Raw genomic sequence first — 22,224 nt, 5'->3', positions numbered from 1 at the left:
TATCCATGACTGTGAGACATGTGCTGCAATCAAGCAGGCTAAGCGAGTGAAGCCCCTATGGTATGGCCGGCGGTGGTCCAAATACAGGTATGGGGAAGCCTGGCAAATTGACTACATCACCCTTCCCCAAACCCGCCAAGGCAAGCGCTACGTGCTGACCATGGTGGAAGCCACCACTGGATGGCTGGAAACCTACCCTGTGCCTCACACTACTGCCCAGAACACCATCCTGGGCCTGGAAAAGCAAGTCCTGTGGAGACATGGCACCCCTGAGAGAACTGAATCTGTCAATGGGACTCATTTCAAGAATAGCCGTATAAACACCTGGGCTAGAGAACATAGAATTGAGTGGGTGTACCATATTCCTTAACACGCACCAGTGGCCAGAAAAGTAGAGCAGTGCAATGGCCTGCTTAAAACTACCTTGAAGGCACTGGGCAGGGGACTTTCAAAAACTGGGAAATGCATTTAGCAAAGGCCATGTGGTTAGTTAACACCCATGGCTCCACCACCCAAGCTGGACTCTGCCCAATCTGAGCCCTTGAGAACAACAGATGGGGATAAGGTTCTGGTGGCACACATGAGAGATATGCTGGGAAAAACTGTTTGGATTAATTCTGCCTCCAGCAAAGACAAACCCATCCATGAGGTTGTCTTTGCTCAGGGACCAGGTTGAACCTTGTGGGTGATGCAGAAGGATGGAGAGACATGATACTTACCTCAAAGGGATCTTGTTTTGGAGTAAACCATCTGTCACACAGCCTGAATCTAGATCTAGATGCGTATATGTTAATAGTTAAGGTAATGCAAATATGTATATGGTTTAAAAGTTTAAATTTGATGTAACAGTTGGTATAGGAAAAAATTTGGGGTGGATAATGTTGAGTTTTCCTTTTGTTTCTTTCTCTCTCGGAATTTTGTCCCACCTGTTGCTAAGAAACCACAACTACCAATACCTAAGAAAACAAGAGATGTAGCTGCGTGTCCCAACATTCCATTGAAATGGCCTTGGCCAGGGGTGGGCTGTGGGTGATACCATGAGAAGAAAAGGTGAGAGGGCTACCCACGGAGGTTTGGATGGGTTTTTAGGCAATCTGGCTTCTGGGTTTGGGGGAGGAAGGGGCTGTTTGCCATTTTCCATGCCACTTGACTGCTTTGACCTCAAAACCAGCACGTGTGCTGCCGGAACATCAGGACTGGCTATCTATCACTGGACCCTCTGCCCACGACATGTTGCCACGACCATTCCTGTGTGCTGGACAATGAGATCCTGGTCTGCTGCAGTTTTCCTGCACTGCAAGACTGCTTAATTCTTTTTTTCTTGGCCTTTTGGGGGTGGGTCCAGAGGCAACATGTGGGGTGTCCCCATTTGGGCCACCTCTGAGCAGTAGCCTGGCAATCATGACTAGCTGCTGCCCGTGACTCCCCATCTCGGCCAAGCTGCCATTAACTGTGTGGGCCTTGAGCTTACACCGGAGCATCCCCTGCAGCTATGGGGGAATCATCACACCTGCCCTGCCCACCGGGAGCCTGCCAGCATTCCTGCCGGTTGTGACCGTAACTGCACCAAAGGAGAAACTGCTTAAAGAGCAGAAAGAGACCATTTATTATTTTGTCTGGTTTTGTTTGTTGTTGCTGCCATTGTTGTTGTTTGTTTGTCTTGTTATACACATACATTCCAGTAAAGAACTGTTATTCCTTTTTCTGTATCTTTGCCTGAAAGTCCCTTAATTTCAAAGTGATACTAATTCGAAGGGAAGGGAGTCATATTCTTCATTCCAAGGGAGGTTCTTGCCTTCCTTGGCAGACACTTCTCTTTCAAACAAGAACAGCTTTGTTGCTTAATATTAAATCTGACTTTTGCTCATACCCTTGTTGGTGATTTTTTTAAGCAATCTCAAATATACCCATTCATGACAGATACCAAGGCCCTCAAAAACAGCAGAGGAGCCCAGAGCCTGACATTACCACTGAGTCCCTGGCATCTGATCATCTCGGTATTCTGTGGAAGGACATTACAGGATGGGGGGGCTGAAGCCACTCTGGCCAGGTTGATGCAAGTTTGGGACTTCATGGGCAAAGGCCTGCAATTTGATGATAACGAAGAAAGGTTTTTGGGATCCTTGGCCCAGGGTGCGGGTAGCAAGCAGGCATTCATGAGGGAGCTAATAACCCTTTCTCTCTCTGAGTGGCTTCTAACAAGTGTAAGAGAAATGTTTGTTTACAGACATAGCCTGCAAGAGCATAATCATAAAAAGCGCTGGAAGACCGTGGAGGAAGGGATCTAACAGCTGAAGGAAATGGCACTGATGCTTTTTCAGGACTACCTAAAAACAAAGGCCAGACAAAATTAAGAGAATAAAAAATGGTTATATTTCAGGTACATTTAGGGCAGACAAACCTCACCCAGGGGCTACACCCAAAAAATGGATGACAGGTCATGAGTTTTCACACTTTTAAGTTTGGTCTATTTGCATATTGGGATTTAATCTTCCAATTGCACCTTCACATAACCAAGTCATGTACCCCCAGTTTGCTCCCCCCACAACTCACTCCATTTCTCAGGGCCTGAGACAGTAAGGAGTGCTTAATTCCCAGGCCTAGAGAGGAATAGTTTTATCTGACCAAAATGTGAAGACAGTAGCTAGCACTGTTGTATCAGGTTTGAGGTTGGCCAAACACCAGTGCAAAAATCATTTATTCATTCTCCTCTGCTGTAGTTAAGCATAGGAGGGGGAAAGAAAATTCATGGGGTAAGAATTAGGAGAAAACACTTTAATAAAAGGCAGAAGAGGCTCAAAATTTTGAAAGGGATAACAAAAAAATTTATTAACAGAATTAAAAGAGGATAACGATGTAATAAATGTAGCAGGTTAATTCGTGTTTTTTGAGGATAATAACATAATAAAATCATGGTTTGGTAAAATATAAAATAAATTGTAACCTAAATTCCAGTCAGCCATGGAATTAGAATTCCTAGGTGCCACCACCCAGTAACCACTATTCAGGGGGACACAATAAGGTGCCAGGAACTGTAGATGAGGGGATAGGCATCTGAAAGAAGGACACATTAAGATAAGAAATCAGTTCTCCTCCCGTGGGCAGCAGAGCCATCAGAGCACCATCATAGCCTGGATCTCTGGAGAAGAACAACCCTCCATTCATAAACTTCAGTTTCCATTCACCCACAGGAAGACCGAAATTGACACCTCGCAGTACTGGAGGAAAATCTTTTTGGCCGACCAGAGACGACTATGAATTCGAATAACCAGTCCCAGGAATTTATTTCATACACTTTATTTTCCAGGGGCAAAATAAAGTGTATGAAACCTGAGCCCCGAACAAGGCCAATTTTTGAACTTTGGGGGGACGGCAGTGTGCCAGATACTGCGTCCCAGTTCACGCATTGACGATCCTGGGTATATCATCAACGTAACTCTGCTGGGGGTTTTTACCAAAATTCTGTAACTTGATCTTTTAATAAACCAAATTGTGTTTTTAATTGGACTTGTGGATTAGCATTTATAACAATGAGAACAGGAATAAACTTTTAGAACACCTTTTCTTCCCCTAGCCTTTTCTTTCCCACCAACTGCACATGGACACAAAACCAGGACTTTTTAGTCAGTACTTTTTCATTGGTACTTCTAAAAATCTTTTTTCAGTTCACTTAGGGAGAGGAGTCTCTTTTGCTATGCCATGGGGTCCTTCCCACAGGAGATAGTTCTCTGTGAAATTTTCCAACTTGGTTCTAATTTTCACGAGAAGCAGTCTGCCTGAAATCTGCTGCAACATGAAGTCCCTCCCACAGGCAAAGCAGTCCTCTCACAACTGCCTTTCTTCGTGGGCCATTTAGTTAAGGGGTTTTGTTTTAAGGACGAGATGTTTTAGCATAAAACCAAGGCTCTTCTTCTTCTATCCCTAGAAGCAGGAGTCCTCTCACTCTTATTTCGAGACTCTCACCAGATCACAGCTTTTCAGCATCCACACACTCTTCACTCATGAGCTATGGGTGAATGCTCTGTCCCCCCATGCAATTCATGAATTACAAGGAAACAGTCCACTGATCTTATAGTCCTCACCACGACTTGCAGAAGAATCTCAGCTCTGACGCTCTGGAGCACCTCCTCCTCTCCTTCCCTCTTTTGCACCGACCTTAGTGTCACCATTTTGTTCACCTCATGTGTCTTCACCTTTTCGTTTTTCCTGATTGGGAAGAGAACTGGTGTTTGTAAGTTCATTTGTTCTCATGTTCTATCAATTGAAAGAGTTTTTATAGAGGTCTGAAACACTGAAACGTTGATCCCGTCTGGCCTCTGCAATCAGGGAATCACTTGCTGCGCTTCTTGCTGCTGATCATCTGGTCTCTGTGAGCACTGTGCAAGCTCACCAGCAGCCAGCTCCACTCTGCTCCTTTTCTTGATGCGAGATGCTGAAAAAAGAAAAGCTGCTGCTGCCATTTTTGTCTTTCTGTGCATAGCATGGTTGACTTAAAGTGGCCAAGTAAATAAGTCCATTACAAGCCATGCTGAGAGAGCTGCAGCCGCTTGGCATCACCCTGGCTGTGTGGTTGCTTGCAGTGCTGGGATGGCCTCTGGCAGCATGGCCTGGTAGCAGCCCCAGAACAGAGTCCAGAGGCCCCCTCCAGGAAGGGACCCTACCCTGTCTGGGAAGGGGGCTTGGCCGGCTCCCCTTGACCTCTCTTTAGAAGAGCAGGGAGCAAGAGAGCTTCCTGCAGACTTTTTGTTCTTAAATATGCTATTGTAGAGGCGTTCCTATCTTGTCTAATTGGCTTAGCAGCATGCCTATTGTCAGAGCTAGCCAGCCATTGGTTTTGCCAGGTGCAATAAATATTGTATATTAATTGGTGTTTTTGGTGTATATGAGATGTAAATATGTTTTGTGAAATGAGATGCAAACAGATTGTGCATGAAACCGACTAATTTCAGAATAGGCAACACCCAGGGGCTGCTGTTCTGGGAAAGACAATACCCTGCTGGGAATCGGGAGGCCCACTATTGACACCAGGATGAAGAGTAAATCAAGAGGGAAATCAGTCCTCCAGGGGCTGTGGAACTGTAAAGTGCCGAGCCACCATGGGAAATATGATCGGGAGAACACCTCTCATTCAGAATTTCACCTCCCATTCATACACCAGAGGAACGAACTTAACATTCATCTTTCTGCGAGGAAACCGCATTCAGCAGACCGGATAGCAGAGATGAATATGAAGAAACCTGTTGGAGTCCAGGATATTCCTCTGGCCGCCCTGGAGGATTTGAAGACTGTACAGGAGGGTCTGGGATCTGAACAGGGGGGTCAGTTAGACCCACACAGATCCCAGGAGGACACTGACTCTGATTCCTGTCCATGGGAGTGAACACTCACATGCAGGAAGAATCACGAATCCTAAGAATTTAGAATAAGTAGTGGATGGTTTATTATAGAATATAAATATAGAAATTAGGATTCTTAGTATATGGGGCTGAAGAGGCAAGATGGAGGAATTGGGGAGTGGCCCTTGTCCTCCTAGTTCTTGCTCTCGTCCCCCATCTTGTGCTGAGTTGGGTTTTAGAGATTGGCTTAGAGTAGAACTGACATGTTAGTATAGGTAATAGGTATTGGTAAAATTTTGTAAATAAAAAATACGTCTCGGACAGTGGTTGGGTCAAAGATACCGTACTTAAGGTGCGGGGCTCTCTGATCCGCCCCAGTCCAGCCGCGTGTCTTGCTTTGCTGGGGATGCCTTGCAAAGCTGGACAAGAACTGATAGATAATTAAGAATAAACAGCTTGATAACACAAACTACTGGACTCAACTTGTCGTCTCTGGCTTCGGTGTGAAACACCCAGGGCGAAGAGAAGACTGAAAACCTTATTACCCCTGGGAACAGCAACCCAGGGGAAACTCCCAGGGGACAGCAACCTTGGGGGAACCCTTATTACCTTGGGGAACAGCAACCCCAAGGAGAATCTCAGGGAAACAACAACCCTGAGAGAAACCAACCCAAAAACAAAAGAACTGTGGGGAAATCCTCTGCCGCCAGCCAAATAAACTGTATAAAACAGGGACCCCGAAAAGGGCCAATTTGTGAACAAGGGGAGTTACAGTGCGATAGAGGCCTTAACTGAGGTTCACCAGTGTCGACCTCAGGCCCTGGCACTGTGCTTCCAATTGTTGGTTCACCCAAATTTGTGTCCTGTAATTCTTTAATTAATGTGGCCGAGTTTCTCAGGTATCGTGGGCATGATATGCTCACAGATACCATTTGAGCTATTCCAAACTAGGCCAAACTAGGCCTCAGGCCTGGGTCTAGTAGGCCGCAGAACGTTCAGCATACGTAGTAGCAGATAAACTTATCTGCTACTAGGAATGTGTTAAGGTATGGACACTCACAGCATAGAGGTAATGGCACTAAGTCTCCGTAGCTACCTTAACCCTGGATTGTTTACATGCTTCTGTATGTCCACTGCCTACCACAATGCACCTGCTAACTGTAAACTATTCACTCTGTATAAAACCCGCCATCTCACGGAATAAAGCGGAGTGTGTGCTGGAAACCATACTAGTTAGTCTCACGTTACTCTAGTCCCCAGTTTTACCAGAGCTCAGCTTCAATTGGTGCCTGAACACGGGCTGAGCACTGGATGAATACTGAAATATAAGGCTTTGATGCTGAAATATAAGGCTTAGATGCTGGAATATAAGGCTTAGATGCTGGAATATAAGGCTTAAATGCGGAAAAGACCCTGCTTGATTTAGGGGTGTGTGTGCCGCTTGCAGACTCCTATCCTAGATTTGCGGGGCAGGCCGGGGAGCGTCGGCTGATTGGATTGTTCAGAAAGGCTACAGTGCCACCTGCTGTCAGCGGAGAGAAGGTAAGAGCAGCCACGCGGATGGAAACATTAATGGAACGTGATTTCATAGCTGCTACACAGCTTTTAGCGTCCATTGTCTCGAAACGGGGTGAAAAAATCAGAGACTCTGATATAACTCAGCTGGCCCAATGGGCTAAAAAGAAAGGGAAGTTACATCAGCCCTTGCTTTTGTTTAGCGAGACAGAATGGAAAGAAATCGGAGACTTACTGTGGGATTCGGTAGTTTCACAAGGGAAAGACGCGAAACTCTGCTCGGAGTTAGGCATAACTTGGAAAAAAATTATAAACGTGTTGCAAACTTTTGCCACGGAGCGCAGAGCTGCCCAAGCCGCGATTTCCGCATTGGAGAGAACGACTCCTTGCTCTCCTGATCCGGGGGCCGTCCCCCCCCAAGCGAAAGAGCAGAAAAAAGTATCCAGAGTAGCGAGATTTTTCCGGATTAATGCCACGCATCCGGTGAAAGGGAATGCGGCCCCACTCTGCTCGTCCCTCCGTGATGTGGTAGATGTGGCCAGCCATGCGGTTGAGAAAATGGGCGAGAAGCTGGAAATGCCCTTGCCGCAGTTCGGAGAGAATGGCGCGGGGGAGGGGACGAGCCAGCCGCCAGACCCCAGGGGCGTGGCGAACGAGGAGGAGATAGGCAGAGCCGGCAGCGGCGCAGGGTGGGCACAGGTGACGCAGTAAGGAGGTGGACTTAGAGGCAGTACCACCAGCGGAGCAGAGTCAAACCCCTCCCCGCCGGAATGGGAACTGACGTCAGCTGCCCACCTGACCAAAACAAAAACAGAAAACATGGCGGCGCCCACGTCCCGATTGGGCACCGCGAGTTCAGCTCAATCCGAGACCCCTGCGTCCCCGCAGCCTGCATCAGCGGGACCCGATACCCATCCACGAGTGTCCCACTGTCCTCTGCCGGAATCTGATTCGGATGAAGAAGTTTTGGAACCTGACGGCCATTGTGCGGCGCAATCACCGGAAAAGCTGCAGAGATCAACGGAGCTACAGCAAATTATAGCCGAGCTTGCTAAGCTCTCAAACTGGCAAAATCAACTAGAGCAAAGGACAATCGAGCTGTCCCAAACATTCCCACAGAAAACATACAACGTGCAACCCTTGTCGTCTATACATTACCAGCAGACACTGCCATCCAATGCCCAGCAGATGGCGCTGCCTGCCAACCAACCTGATCCACTTCTCAACCGCTAGGCAGACGTAAAAAAGAATGCCATCCTAGATAAAGATTTTGAAGCGGCCAATGTTATAGCTTGCCCTGTGGTGATCGAGCAAAACGTTGCTAGATGGCAACCACATGAATGGAAAGTATTGCAATCTGCAAAGCAGACGGTTGGCCAGTATGGAATTCGTTCAGAAGCTTCTAAAAGTATTATTCAATACATTTTTACAGCAGACCTCTTGTGCCCTGCTGACAGTTCCAATATTGCAGCACTTCTGCTCACGCCATCCCAATTTCTCATCTTTGAAAGAGAGTGGAGACGGCTGGCAACTGAGGAAGCTAATAGGCATCAAAGAGTGGGAGATCCATTTCACGGGATCCAGCCAGATATGCTGATGGGCCAAGGAGCTTATGCTACGACTGTACAGCTGACTTTTCCCATTGAAATTCATCAGCTGTCTCAGTCACTGGCCTACAGAGCTTTGCTGTTGGTGCCAGACAAGAAGAAGCCTCCATCCTATGTTAACGTCAAGCAAGGAGCCACAGAATCGTTTGCACAGTTCATTGATCATCTTTCCACAGCTTTGAGAGATGCTCCAGATTTGCCTGATGAGGTGCAGGACCATTTGCTTCGCTCTCTTGCATTTGAGAATGCTAAAACCGGTGTCTGGCATTCAGCTGGCCCCCAGCCAAGTGTCTGCCTCTGTCCCTGTGGACCCCACGGGACGGGATGTGGCAGGTCCTGCCACCCTACCAGGAGGTCTCCAGGCTTTCCCTGTCATAACAGGTGTTACCCATAACACCCACCAGCCTTTGCATTGGAAAGCCTTGATGGAGCTTTGTGATAAGGTGGGGAAATATGGCTTGGGGTCTAGTGAAGTAATGCAGATGCTCAGGTTTTTCAACGGTCATCTTTTAACACCTTATGACATCCGGAGTCTAGCTCGCGCTCTGTTTCCACCTGTCGAATATGAAATTTTCGAATCAAAATGGAGTCAGTTAGCAAACAGCACAGTGGAGCAAAATGCCACATTAGGCCCAACTGATGTCAGGCGCACGGTTGATACCAATAAGCTGCTGGGCATTGGAAATTATGCCGATGCCAATGGACAAGTTGGGTTTGCGCCCTTGGTGCTTGAGCAGTGCCAACAGGTAGGCATGGCAGCTCTGGTTCAGACCATAGCAATGGCTGCTCCAGAGGAATCGTTTGCCACAATTGTTCAAGGAGCTGATGAGCCATTCCTGCATTTTGCAGGAAGGCTGACTGCTGCAGTGGAAAAGCAGGTCGGTGATCCTGAGCATAGGAAGGTATTACTTAAGCACCTGGGCCGAGGCAACTGCAATACTGATTGCAGGAGGATCATCGACACACTTCCTGGTGATCCGTCCATCGCTCAGATGGCAGAGGCCTGTGCAAAGATAGGCACACGTAGCCCCAAGTTTGTTGCCTTGGCTGATGCTGTGCAGTCACCTGTGGCTATGGCTGTACAACCAGCCATGGCCCCTGTGATGCAGCCTGCTTGGATGGGCCCTCAGGGCAGGCTGCAACAGCAGGGCAGTCCCAAAACCAGGAAAAAACAGGGGAAGAAAGTGCAAAAAACCACGGCCCCCTTGTTTCTGTGCGCTCGATGTGGAAAACCAAATCACTATGCAAATAATTGCAGGGCGACGGTGCATGCTAATGGCCATCCCCTTCTGGTGTCGGGAAACACGAAACGCAGCGCGAAGCAGAGACGCGCTCAGACACAAGTGTCTCTGCCCCCACCCGAACCGATGGAGGTCTGCTCAGCAGGCTTGCAGCCAGCACCCGCGGCTCAGCGGGTGTTGACGTCTGCGCAGCAGAATCTGTCCTCATAAATTCGGACAAGATACACAGGGTCCCCTTGGATGCCTTTGGTCCTTTGGGTGATGGCATGAGTGCTTTCCTCATGGGGAGGTCTAGTGCCATCATTCAGGGTATCATTGTGCACACAGGACTCATCGATGCCGACTTTTCAGGGCAGATTCACGCGATGGTCTCCACACCTACCCCCCCTCTGACTATCCCAAAAGGCACACGAATTGCTCAACTTGTTCCTTTTAAGTCTTCTATTTCTAGGACGGAGGACCGGTCACGAGGTGACGGCAGCTTCGGCTCTACTGGGCCACCTCAAGTGCACTGGACTGTTGCCCTGACCAAAGACCGTCCTGAGATGGTGTGTACTGTGTCCATGGCTGGTGCAACGCCGCCAGAGATTCAACTTCGCGGCCTCCTGGACCCCGGGGCCGATGTTACGATTTTCTCCCTGGCGGCTTGGCCCCCTCAGTGGCCTTTGAGCCTGGTGCAGACACCTGTGACGGGCATAGGAGGAACAAAGCAGTGCTATGTGAGCCAGAATCCTGTGATCATCACCAACCCGGAGGGACAGACGGCCACGATTTGGCCTTATGTTACGGACACTGCTAAGAACCTCTGGGGGAGGGATGTCTTGGCTACGTGGGGGGTGCGACTCAGCACGGATTTTTAATGGGGGCCACTGTGATGAAGGGCGCAGAGTGTCCCACGCCTCCTTTACGGTGGCTAGTGGACAAACCCATCTGGGAGAATCAGTGGCCCCTCTCTCATGACAAGCTAGTCGCCCTTTGTGAACTTGTTCAGGAGCAGTTGGACCAGGGGCATCTAGAACCATCTACCAGTCCCTGGAACACTCCTGTGTTTTGTATCAAAAAGAAGTCTGGGAAATGGAGGTTGCTACAAGACCTCCGAAAAATCAATGCTGTGATGGAAGGCATGGGGACATTACAGGCGGGCATGCCATCGCCTACCATGCTTCCCGCGGACTGGCCGGTCCTCATCGTGGATCTGAAGGATTGTTTTTTTACGATCCCTCTGCATCCCGATGACAGACCAAAATTTGCCTTCACGGTACCAACAATAAACAATGCTGAACCGGCACAGAGATATAAATGGAAATTTTTGCCTCAAGGAATGCGAAATTCCCCGGTACTATGCCAATGGTATGTGGCCCGTGCCTTATCTGGAGTCCGCAAGCAGTTTCCTGACGCTCACGTCTATCATTATATGGACGACATTTTGGTGGCTGCGCCCACCCAGGATGAGCTGCTGAGGATACAGCCTCAGTTGTTGAATGCTCTGCATTCACATGGACTGCAGGTGGCTCCAGAAAAGGTACAACAGCAACCTCCCTGGAAATATTTAGGTGTCAAAATTCTGGAACGGACTATCCGTCACCAGGAGGTGCAATTTGTGCAACCTGTGAAGACACTGAATGATGCTCAGAAGCTGGTAGGTGTCATCACTTGGTTACGTCCTTACTTAGGACTAACCACCACACAACTGTCTCCCTTGTTTGAATTATTAAAAGGGGACACTGATTTAAAGTCACCTCGTCAATTGACCCCTGAGGCACAAAAAGTGCTGGAGGAGGTGCAACAAGCTGTTTCAGCCCGCCAGGTGTACTGTATTGAACCTTCCATTGATGTCACTGTGTTCATCACCACTCCTGATCTACATCCTACAGGTATCATTGGTCAATGGAACGATGATTGGACTGATCCTCTGCACGTCTTGGAATGGGTCTTCCTGCCTCATCAGCCGCACAAGACGGCAACTGCGTTGTTTGAATTGATTGCGCACTTGATAATCAAGTGTCGACAACGCTGCTGACAATTGATGGGTGCAGATCCCTCAAAGATCATACTCCCGGTTCAGAGGGAGGAATTTGATTGGAGCTATGCAAACAACGTTTCGCTACAAAGTGCTCTAGAGGGTTTTTCAGGGCAGATCACTTATCATCTGCCCAGCCACAAGCTATTGCAAGTGGCAAAAGATACTCGATTTTCATTACGACCCAAAAATAGCCAAGAGCCAGTGCAAGGACCCACCGTCTTCACTGACGGTTCAGGCAAAACAGGAAAAGCCATTGTTACCTGGCAGGATGGATCTGAATGGCAGGTTTTGGAAGGCCATGAGGACGGGTCAGCCCAACTGGTTGAACTAAGGGCTGCCGTCATGGCATTCGAAAAATTCTCTCAGACACCCTTCAATCTGGTCATGGACTCAGCTTATGTTGCCGACATTGCACAGCGATTAGGGTATTCAGTTTTGAAGGAAGTCAGTAACCCTGCCTTGTTTCATCTGCTGAAGACCTTGTGTTGTGCAATTCAGTCCAGGGTTCATCCCTATTACGTTCTGCACGTTCGAAGTCACACAAATTTGCCAGGCTTCGTAGCGGAAGGTAATGCAAGGGCTGACAAGCTGGCAACCCAGCATGGGTTACTCCTCAGCCTGACACACTCGCACAGGCCAAGGCATCGCATGGGTTCTTCCACCAAAATGCGCATACGCTGCAGAAGCAGTTTCACCTGACGGCCACTGAGGCTCGTGACATTGTTGAGTCTTGTGACAATTGTCCACGCCCTTGGTGCGCCGTTGCCGGCAGGGGTTAACCCCAGGGGCCTTAAGGCCTTGGAGCTTTGGCAGACCGATGTCATCCAGGTAGCCAAGTTTGGCTGGCTCAAGTATGTGCATGTCACGGTGGAGACATTCTCCTCTGCGATGTGGGCTTCAGTTCACACTGGGGAGAAGGCTCACAATGTCATTGCCCACTGGAGGCAGGCTTTTGCTGTTCTTGGCATACCTTCTGCGGAGAAAACCGACAATGGTCCTGCTTATGCCTCTCAACAGGTACGGCAGTTCCTACAGGCATGGAGTGTGACTCACAACTTTGGCATCCCTCATTCTCCAACAGGACAAGCAATTGTAGAGCGTGCTCATGGTACTCTCAAGCATGTCCTCCAGAAGCAAAAACGGGGAATGCAGGGTGAAACACCACACAGTCGCTTGGCCAAAGCATTGTACACCATCAATTACCTTACAGTTCCGCAGAACTCAAGTAACCCTGTGATTGTAAACCACCTCCTCTCGTTGCAGGCTTCAGATGACACGCATCAGCCTCGAGCGAAGGTTCGGGTCCGGAATTTAGTTACCAAACAATGGGAAGGACCCTATGACCTGATCGTTATGGGGCGTGGGTATGCGTGCGTGTCCACAGATACTGGGGCACGCTGGGTACCTTCAAAGTGTGTCCGTCCTGACCTGAGACAGCAGAGGCAGAATCCGGCCGATAGGCGAGATGGAGGCCGTGACCAGACGGAAGGTCATCAAATGGATGAATCCTTGGGCGATGACTCGGACGCAGATGACGCGAGTGATCGCTCTGATGATTTCTCCATGGATAATCATTGAACTCTGTACAGTTTTTTCCATTGTAAAAATTGTTCATTTTTCTTTTTTTCCTTTTTCTTTTTTTAAAGATAAAAAGGGTGAGATGTCACCCTGGTTTTGAAGACTTTTTTAAGCCTTCTGTTATGTTCTTCATATTGGAGTCAGAAGTTTCACCTTATCACACTTTCTACTATAAACACTGCCCATGTTTTGCTAACTGTCTTTTATTGTTTACATATTTCTAGGTAGGAGGAGAAATGTGATTGACAGTTAGCTCAACCAACGTGGATTGAGAGGTGGAATTCCATCCTCCAATCCACGGGCACCATGGGAAATGTATAAAACTGGGTTTTGTAAATAAACTCGCTCTTTTCCTGCTTCGCTCACCAGTGTGTCCTCGTGTGGTTCTTCCCGTGTCCACTGTGACAATGGGTGATGTGGGAACATGGGATGGTGGACCTGTGTTTCCTGTGGGGGGTCTGTGGTGCGAGAAAGACTCCTCTCTCCCTGGATGGAATGAAGATTGTTTGGTTTTTTTTAAGGGATGATGATTGTGATGGGAACCCAGGGTCGTAGAAGGTTTAAGCAAGTAGATGAGGGTAATGTGCTGCTGTCAACTGTGTGAGCACGCATGGGATGGAAACTGGGGGGAGGAGAAGAAGTGTTCTGGGAGTTTTTCATCTCTGCTTTTAGGTGGTTGGGTTTTCTTTTTCTATGTTCTGTTATGTAGTTTAATAAAGTTTTTCTTTCTATTTCAAGTTCTAGGCCTGCTCTGCTCTGTTCTTGGTCGCATCTCACAGTTTCTCATTGGGTAAAATATACACTCATGGGTGCACTGGCATTTGGTCCAGCGTCAACCCATGACAAACTGCAATACTGATTGCAGGAAGATCATCAGCGCGATTCCTGGTGCTCCATCCATCTCTCAGATGGCGGAAGCTTGTGCAAAGATAGGCACATCTAGTCACAAGTTGGTTGCCTTGGCTGCTGCTGTGCAGCCGCCTGTAGCTACGGCTGTACAACCAGCCGTGGCTACTGTGGTGGAGCCTGCTTGGATAGTTCCTCAGGGCAGGCTGCAACAGCAGGGCAGTGCTCAAACCAGGAAGAAACAGGTGAAGAAAGTGCAGAAGCTCATGGCCCCCCTGTGTCTGTGTGCTTGATGTGGAAAAAGTGAAAAAATCACTATGCAAGGCAAAGGTGCATGTTAATGGCCATACCCTTCTGGCTTCGGGAAACGTGAAACACAGCACGAAGCAGAGACGTGCTCAGACACAAGTGTCTCTGGCCCTGCCCGAACCGATGGAGGTCTGCTTAACAGGCTTGCAGCCAGCACCCGCGGCTCAGCAGGTGTTGATGTCTGCACAGCCGAATCTGTCATCATAGACTCGGACAGGATACACAGGGTCCCCCTGGATCCCTTTGGTCCTTTGGGTGATGGCGTGAGTGCTTTCCTTATGGGGAGGTCTAGTGCTATGATTCAGGGTATCATTGTGCACACAAGACTCATGATGCCGACTTCTCAAGACAGATTCATGCCATGGTCTCCATGCTCACACCCGCTTTGACTATCCTGAAGGGGACATGTATTGCTCAACTTGTGCCTTTTAAGTCCTCTGTTTACAGGACAGACCACCAATCACGAGGTGATGGTGGCTTTGGATCTACTGGGCCGCCTCAAGTGAATTGGACCGCTGTCATGTCTGACGACCGTCCCATGATAGTGTGTACCATGTCCATGCCTGGCACGACACCGTCTGAAATTCAGCTCCACAGACTTCTGTACGCGGGGGCTGATGTTACGATTCTCTCCCTGGCGGCTTGGCTCCCGCAGTGGCCTTTGAGCCTGGTACAGACACCTGTCATGGGCTTAGGAGGAACGAAGCAATGCTATGTGAGCCAGAAGCCCGTGGTCATCACCAGCCCGGAGGGACAGACAGCCATGATTTGGCCTCATGTTACTGAGACTGCTAAGAACCTCTGGGGGAGGGATGTTTTGGCCGTCTGGAGGGTGTGAATTAGTATGGATTTTTGATGGGGGCCACTGTGATAAAGGGCACAGACTGTCTCACGCCTCCGTTACGGTGGTTGGCGGACAAACCTGTCTGGCAGAACCAGTGGCCCCTCCCTCATGACAAAGTAGTCGCCTTTCAAGACCTTTTACAGGAGCAATTGGACCAGGGGCATCTGGAACCATCTACCAGTCCCTGGAACACTCCTGGTTTTTGTATTAAGAAAAAGTCTGGGAAATGGAGGTTGCTACAAGACCTCCAGAAAGTGAATGCTGCAATGGAAAGCATGGGAACATTGCAGGCAGGCATGCCATCACCTATCATGCTTCCCACGGATGGGCCAGTCCTCATTGTGGATCTGAAGGATTGCTTTTTTACAATCCCTCTGCATCCCGATTATAGCTGAGTTTCTCAGAAGCAGTGGGCATGATATGCTGGAAGATGGGATTTGAGCTATTCCAAACTAGGCTGAAGTAAGCCTCAGGGCTGGACCTAGTAGGCCTCAAACGTTCCGCATACGCAGCAGCAGATAACGTTATCTCATGTTAGGAATGCGTTAAAGCACGGGCATTTGGGGAATGGAGCGATTGCACTGACACTACTATGGCCGCTTTAATTCAGAATTGTTTGCATATTTTATGACACGCTCTGCCAATAGCTTGCACCTGCTAACTGTAAACTACTCTGTCTGTATATAACCCACCATCTCAGGAAATAAACCAGAGTACGTGCTTATAACCATAGTGGTCGGACTCACGTTACTCTAGTCCCCGGTCTACCAGGCCTCAGCTTCACCCGATGACAGACCAGAATTTGCCTTCACAGTGCCAGCAATAAATAACGCTGAGCCTGCACAGAGATATCAAGGTCCTTCCCCAAGGAATTCGCAATTCGCCAATGGTATGCCAACAGTATGTGGCTCGTGCCTTGTCTGGAGTTCGCAAGCAGTTCCCAAATGCTCATGTCTGCCACTACATGGATGACATTTTGGTGTCTTTGTCCACACAGGATGAGCTGCTGAGGATACAGCCTCAGTTGTTGAATGCTCTGTATTCACATGGATTGCAGGTGGCTCAGAAAAGGTGCAACAACAACCTCCATGGAAATATTTGGGGGTCAAAGTTCTGGAATGGACAATCCATCACCAGGAGGTGCAATTTGTGCATTCAGTGAAAACACTGAACGATGCCCAAAAATTGGTAGGTGTTATCACCTGCTTACGTCCATACCTGGGACTGACTAAGGCACAACTGTCTCCCTTTTTCAAATTACTAAAAGGGGACCCTGATTGAAAATCACCTCGCGAATTGACTCCTGAGAGACATAAAGTGCTGGAGGAGGTTCAGCAAGCTGTTTTTGCTTGCCAGGTTTACCGCATTGAACCTTCCGTTGATATCACTGTATTCATAACCACTTTGGAATTACATCCCACAGGTATCATTGGTCAATGGAATGACAATTGGTCTGACCACTTGCATGTCTTGGAATGGGTCTTCTTGCCTCATCAGCCACATAAAATGGCGACTGCATTGTTTGAGCTGATTGCTCGCTTGATAATCAAGTGCCGGCAATGCTGTTTGCAATTGATGGGTGCAGATCCCTCAAAAATCATACTCCTGGTTCAGAGGGAGGAATTTGATTTGAGCTATGTGAACAATGTTTCACTGCAAAGTGCTCTTGAGGGTTTTTCAGGGTAGATTGCTTACCATCTGCCCAGCCACAAGCTATTGCAAGTAGCAAAAAACACTCAAATTTCTCTACTACCCAAAACCAGCCAGGAGCCAGTGCAAGGACCCACAGTCTTCACTGACAGTTCGGGCAAGACAGGAATGGCCATTGTTACCTGGCAGGATGGATCTGAGTGGCAGGTTTTGAAAGGCCATGAGGATGGGTCAGCCCAACTTGTTGAACTAAGGGCTGCTGTCATGGCATTTGAGAAATTTTCCCAGGAACATTTCAATTTGATCACAGATTCCGCCTATGTTGCCGACATCGCACAGCAATTGGGTTATTCAGTTTTGAAGAAGATCAGTAATCCTGCCTTGTTTCATTTATTGAAGACCCTGTGGTGTGCAATTCAATCCAGGGTTCCTCCCTATTACGTTCTGCACGCTCGAAGTCACACAAATTTGCCAGGTTTGTAGCAGAAGGTAACGCGAGGGTTGACAAGTTGGCTAACCCAGCTTGGGTAGCTCCTCAGCCTGATACACTCATGCAGGCCAAGGTATTGCATGGGTTTTTCCACCAAAATGCACATATGCTGCAGAAACATTTCCACCTGACGGCCACTGAGGCTCGTGAGATTGTTGAGTCTTGTGACAATTGTCCACGCCCTTGGTGCGCCATTGCCGGCAGGGGTTAACCCCAGGGGCCTTAAGGCCTTGGAGCTTTGGCAGACCGATGTCATCCAGGTAGCCAAGTTTGGCTGGCTCAAGTATGTGCATGTCACGGTGGAGACATTCTCCTCTGCGATGTGGGCTTCAGTTCACACTGGGGAGAAGGCTCACAATGTCATTGCCCACTGGAGGCAGGCCTTTGCTGTTCTTGGCATACCTTCTGCGGAGAAAACCGACAATGGTCCTGCTTATGCCTCTCAACAGGTATGGCAGTTCCTACAGTCATGGGGTGTGAACCACAACTGGCATCCCTCATTCTCCGACAGGACGGGCGATTATAGAACGCGTTCATGGTACATTCAAGCATGTTCTCCAGAAGCAAAAACGGGGAATGCAGGGTGAAACCCTGCACAGTCGTTTGACAAAGACTTTGTACACCATCAACTACCTTACGGTGCAGCAGAACTCAAATAACCCTGTCATTTTGAACCATCACCTCTCGTTGCAGGCTTCTGATGATATGTATCAGCCTCAAGTAAAGGTTCAGGTCTGGAATTTAGTCACCAAACAATGGGAAGGACCTTATGACTTGATTGTTATGGGGCGTGGGTACATGTTTGTGTCCACAGATACCGGGGCACACTGGGTACCTTGGAATTGTGTCCATCCTGACCTATGACTGCAGAGGCACAGTCCGGCTGACAGGCGAGGTGGAAGCTGTGACCAAGCTGAAGGTCATCGTGGATGAATCCTCGAGTGATGACTCGGATGCAGACGACACAAATGATCATTCTGATGATTCCTTCACAAACAATGACTGAACATTGTACAGTTTTTTCCCTTTGTAAAAATTGTTAATTTTTCTTTTTCCATTTTCTTTTTTTTAAAAAATAAAAATGGTGAGATGTCGTTCTGTTTTCAAAGACTTTCCTAAGCCTTCTGATTTATCCTTCATATTGGAGTCAGAATTTTTATTCTCTCACACTTTCTACTATAAATAATAGCCATGTTTTGCTAACTGTCCTTCATTGTTTACATATTTTTAGGTAGGAGGAGAAAGTTGATTGAGAGTTGGCTTGACCAATGTGGTTTGAGAGGTGGGATTTCATCCTCCAATCCACAGGCACGTTTGGAAATGTATAAAATTGAGTTTTGTAAATAATTCAGGGCTTTTCTTGCTTTGATCATCACTGTGTCCTTGTGCGGTTCTTTCGTGTCGAATTGTGACAGTGGGTCACTGAAGATTAGTTTAGCATAGAAGTGACATATCTAACATAGGTAGTAGGTATTGGTAATTAATTGTAAATAAAAAATACATTGTGGACAATGGTTGGATCAGGGAAAAGGTACAAAAGGTCTGAGCCCTCCTGATCTGGGAGGAGTTGCCTCATGCCCTCGCTGCAGCAAGGACCTTGGCGTGGCGCTAAAAGAACTGAGAGATTAGAAATAATAAACAACTTTGAGAAACCTGAACTGGCAAACTCCAAATTTTTCTTCTGCTTCTGGCACAGACTTTCAAGGGAAAAAAGACTCTTAACCGACATATCTTGGGAAAACCAACCCAAGAATTGTCAATTTTGGCCCATTTAAGTTTATGCACGTGTCTATTGACACTTTGCCCTCTGCTATGTGGGCACCTGCTCTTACTGGAGAAACGGGTCGCGATGTTATTGCCCTTGGAGGATGGCTTTTGCAATCTTAGGCATACCTTCTTCTGTGAAAACTGATAATGGTCCTGCCTACGTCTTGCAAAAGATGCAGCAGTTTTTAAGTTTATGGGGAGCGTGGCACAGATTTGGTATTCCACATTCTCCAACTGGTCAAACTATTGTTGAGTGCACTCATGTCACTTTAGAGCGTGTTCTAGAAAAACAAAAAGGGAGAATACCTGGAAAAACCCTACACAGTCGATTGGAAAAGGCTCTATATACAATTAATCACCTTACAGTGCCACAAAATTCAAACAATCCTGTCATTTTGAATCACTTTTTTTCATTGCAGTCTTCAGGCAAGATGCACCTGCCTTGAGTGAAATTCTGGGTGCGGGATCTAACCACTAATAAGTGGGAAGGCCTGTGAGAACTTATTGCTTGGGGTCGTGGGTATGCATGCCTTTCCACAGATATTGGGGTACAGTGGATACTTGCAAGGTGCATTCACCCTGAGACCCCAAAAACAGTATGGGGCCAACAGACAACCTTCAAATGTTGATCAGGATGTCAATCATCAGTTGGACAATCCTCCTACAAGTAGAGAATGAGCATTCTATCTTTTCTTTTGTTTGAGTAGTGAGTGTTGACAAGTTAGACTGCCAGTTCTTTGAGCAGACTAATGATGTTTTGTTTACTGTATTAGAATTAGTAACTGGCTCCTTACAAGAATGAAGAGCAAGACATATGTTGGTGTATGGACGTGATTGTGAAGAATTTGATGGCATGTGCTAGAGAATCTCCCTGACCACTCTAAGTCAGTGTCTGATTGAGGTTCTGTTTAAAAACTGGCAAACTACTAAAGAGACCCCCTTGGGCTGTGTTTGTTCTCCTTTCAGTGAAGGGCCCTGCAGGGGATCACAAACACTATCTCTTGCTTTAAAACAAAAAGAGGGAATTGTGGATGCTGACAGCCTAGTCAGAGAGAAATTTTCAAGCATCAGACAGCAGCAAGGCCTGTGAGAGAGAAAGTCAAATAAACTTTCCCAGGCACTGGTCTGGGGAGCTGTGAGTAAGTTCAGTGAAAGAATTCAAAACAATCCTTGCACCTAGTGTTTGCACTTGTTGATTTGCAAGATATTTACAAAGGAGTGTCATTTCTAATTATCCAATGATGGTGAGGGGCGTTAATTAAAAGACCAATCATGTCCAGCTGTATCAAAAAAGTCTATAAAAAGGTAGACTTTCTAATAAACTTGGATATATGCCTTCTAAGGAGATTAGAGTCCATGTCACTCATTCAGCCACCCTTAACACAACAGCGACAGGATCTGATTGAGGTTCTTCATATATTCTGCCCCGGAAAGATTCCAGGTTGTTGAGTTGTTGCTATTTGTGTTGTTGCGCGGTGGCGCTGTGCGCTCTTTTTTGAGTTTCCCGACAAGGGCTTTCCATCAACATCGAACTTGGAGCGGCACTGATTTGCATAATGTCTCCCTTTCTTGCAGCTAAGGCAACAATTAGGTGGTTTTGTGCTTCCCATGGGCTCTGGGCAGTTATTTATTACATGTCCTGGCTTTCCGCACCTGTAACAAGATCCTTTAACAGTCTCAGCTTGCAATACTGCCATGGAATTATTCTGTTGAAGTACTAAATTGAGAGCAGCAAGGGTTTTGACAAGTCTCTGGTCCATCACTTCTGCCAGAGCCACAAAAGCCCTTTCAAGCCTCTCTCCTAAGATGTTTGCTTGTATTGTTGCAATATGTCGCGGGCTGCCAATTTTACTGCAAGCTTCTATCATTTGAGGCAGGGTTGGCTCTATATCAGGTAAGGCTTGAATGCTTTGCTTACACTCATCATTAGCATTAGCAAAGGCAAGAATGCGGAGCAGAAGTGGATGGGCTAAGACATCTTTGCATTGCCTTTCAATTGCTTGTGTCAAGCGGTCTACAAATGTAGTAAATGGCTCTGACGTCCCTTGTCTTATTTTGGTGTAAATGCCTTCAGGGCTTCCTATCGGCTGAACTTGCAAGAGAGCTTCTTGAGCTGCATCTTTAATATCAGTAAGTACTGCTCTAGGCAACCCAGCTGCTTGGTCTTCTGCCTTCTCGTGTGGCGGGTCTCCAGCCAAATGAATGATTGTAAGTGCAGCATTAGGACCTCCTGCATACTTTTCTATCAGTTCATTAAGAAGACTCCGCCATTTTACATCCCACAAAACATACTGCCATTCCGTTAAAATCACGGATGAAACATAACGACAGTCATACGGTGTTAAATCATAATTGCCATAAATGGCTTCCAATAATTGTTTAAAGTATGGTGAGCCCAAGCCACTTTCTTTAACAGCTTTCCGCAAGTTTTTAATTTCGTCATACGTCATCGGTTCCCATCTCAGATTAGCATTCTCTCTCCCATATCTGACTGGCATAACTAGAAGTTGTTCATGAGCTAAGCCAAAGTCTCCCTCTTTTATTGCTTTACGCCTTATATCAGCCCAATCAGTCAATTTTAAGTTGTTTTTTGGAGAATCCCTTGATTTAAAAAGAATTGGAGGATCTCTAGGGTCCAAAGGGAGCAAATCAGGTTGCCGTTCAGAATCTGTTTGACTGGGGTCCAGTGGATAAGTTTCTTCTTCAGAGCTAGAATCATTTTCCTGCTCTTGCATCCCCACAATCAATTTATAGATTCCTGTCCCTTTCTCACTTTCCCCCTCCTTTGTGGAATTAGAAGCGGCTAAGGGTGGAGCAGCTGGGAGTGGCAGCAGGGGAGCTGAGGAGACTACCAAAGATGCAGCCGGACTAGACTGCTTACTAAAAATTTCAATAAGCACACGATATGCCAGGAGTAACTTAGGAGCCGTCAAATCTCCATGGGTGGTCGCATCACAGAGTTTAACACCAACAGAGTCCCAAAGAGATCTGGTAAAAGCAAACACAGGATACATGTCA

The 22,224-nt window shown here is 47.4% G+C and overlaps 1 protein-coding gene across 1 annotated transcript in view; it reads right to left on the bottom strand.

The window, feature by feature from the left end:
• Nucleotides 1–2,394: 2,394 nt before the first annotated feature.
• Nucleotides 2,395–22,224, bottom strand: part of LOC134547879 (endogenous retrovirus group K member 5 Gag polyprotein-like) — a 63,585-nt gene continuing 43,755 nt past the window's right edge. Inside the window, exons 3-4 of the mRNA XM_063391996.1 lie at nucleotides 16,588–22,194; nucleotides 2,395–4,432 (exon numbers count right to left, since the gene is read on the bottom strand). Coding sequence (XP_063248066.1) covers nucleotides 20,619–21,941 — 1,323 coding nt within the window. The 5' untranslated portion in view covers nucleotides 21,942–22,194 and the 3' untranslated portion in view covers nucleotides 2,395–4,432; nucleotides 16,588–20,618. The remainder of the gene's footprint in view (nucleotides 4,433–16,587; nucleotides 22,195–22,224) is intronic.

This window comes from Prinia subflava, chromosome 3, assembly GCF_021018805.1.
Source record: "Prinia subflava isolate CZ2003 ecotype Zambia chromosome 3, Cam_Psub_1.2, whole genome shotgun sequence".
Taxonomy (NCBI): domain Eukaryota; kingdom Metazoa; phylum Chordata; class Aves; order Passeriformes; family Cisticolidae; genus Prinia; species Prinia subflava.
Note: the sequence above shows the minus strand (reverse complement) of the source record. Positions and strands in the feature narration are given on the sequence as shown.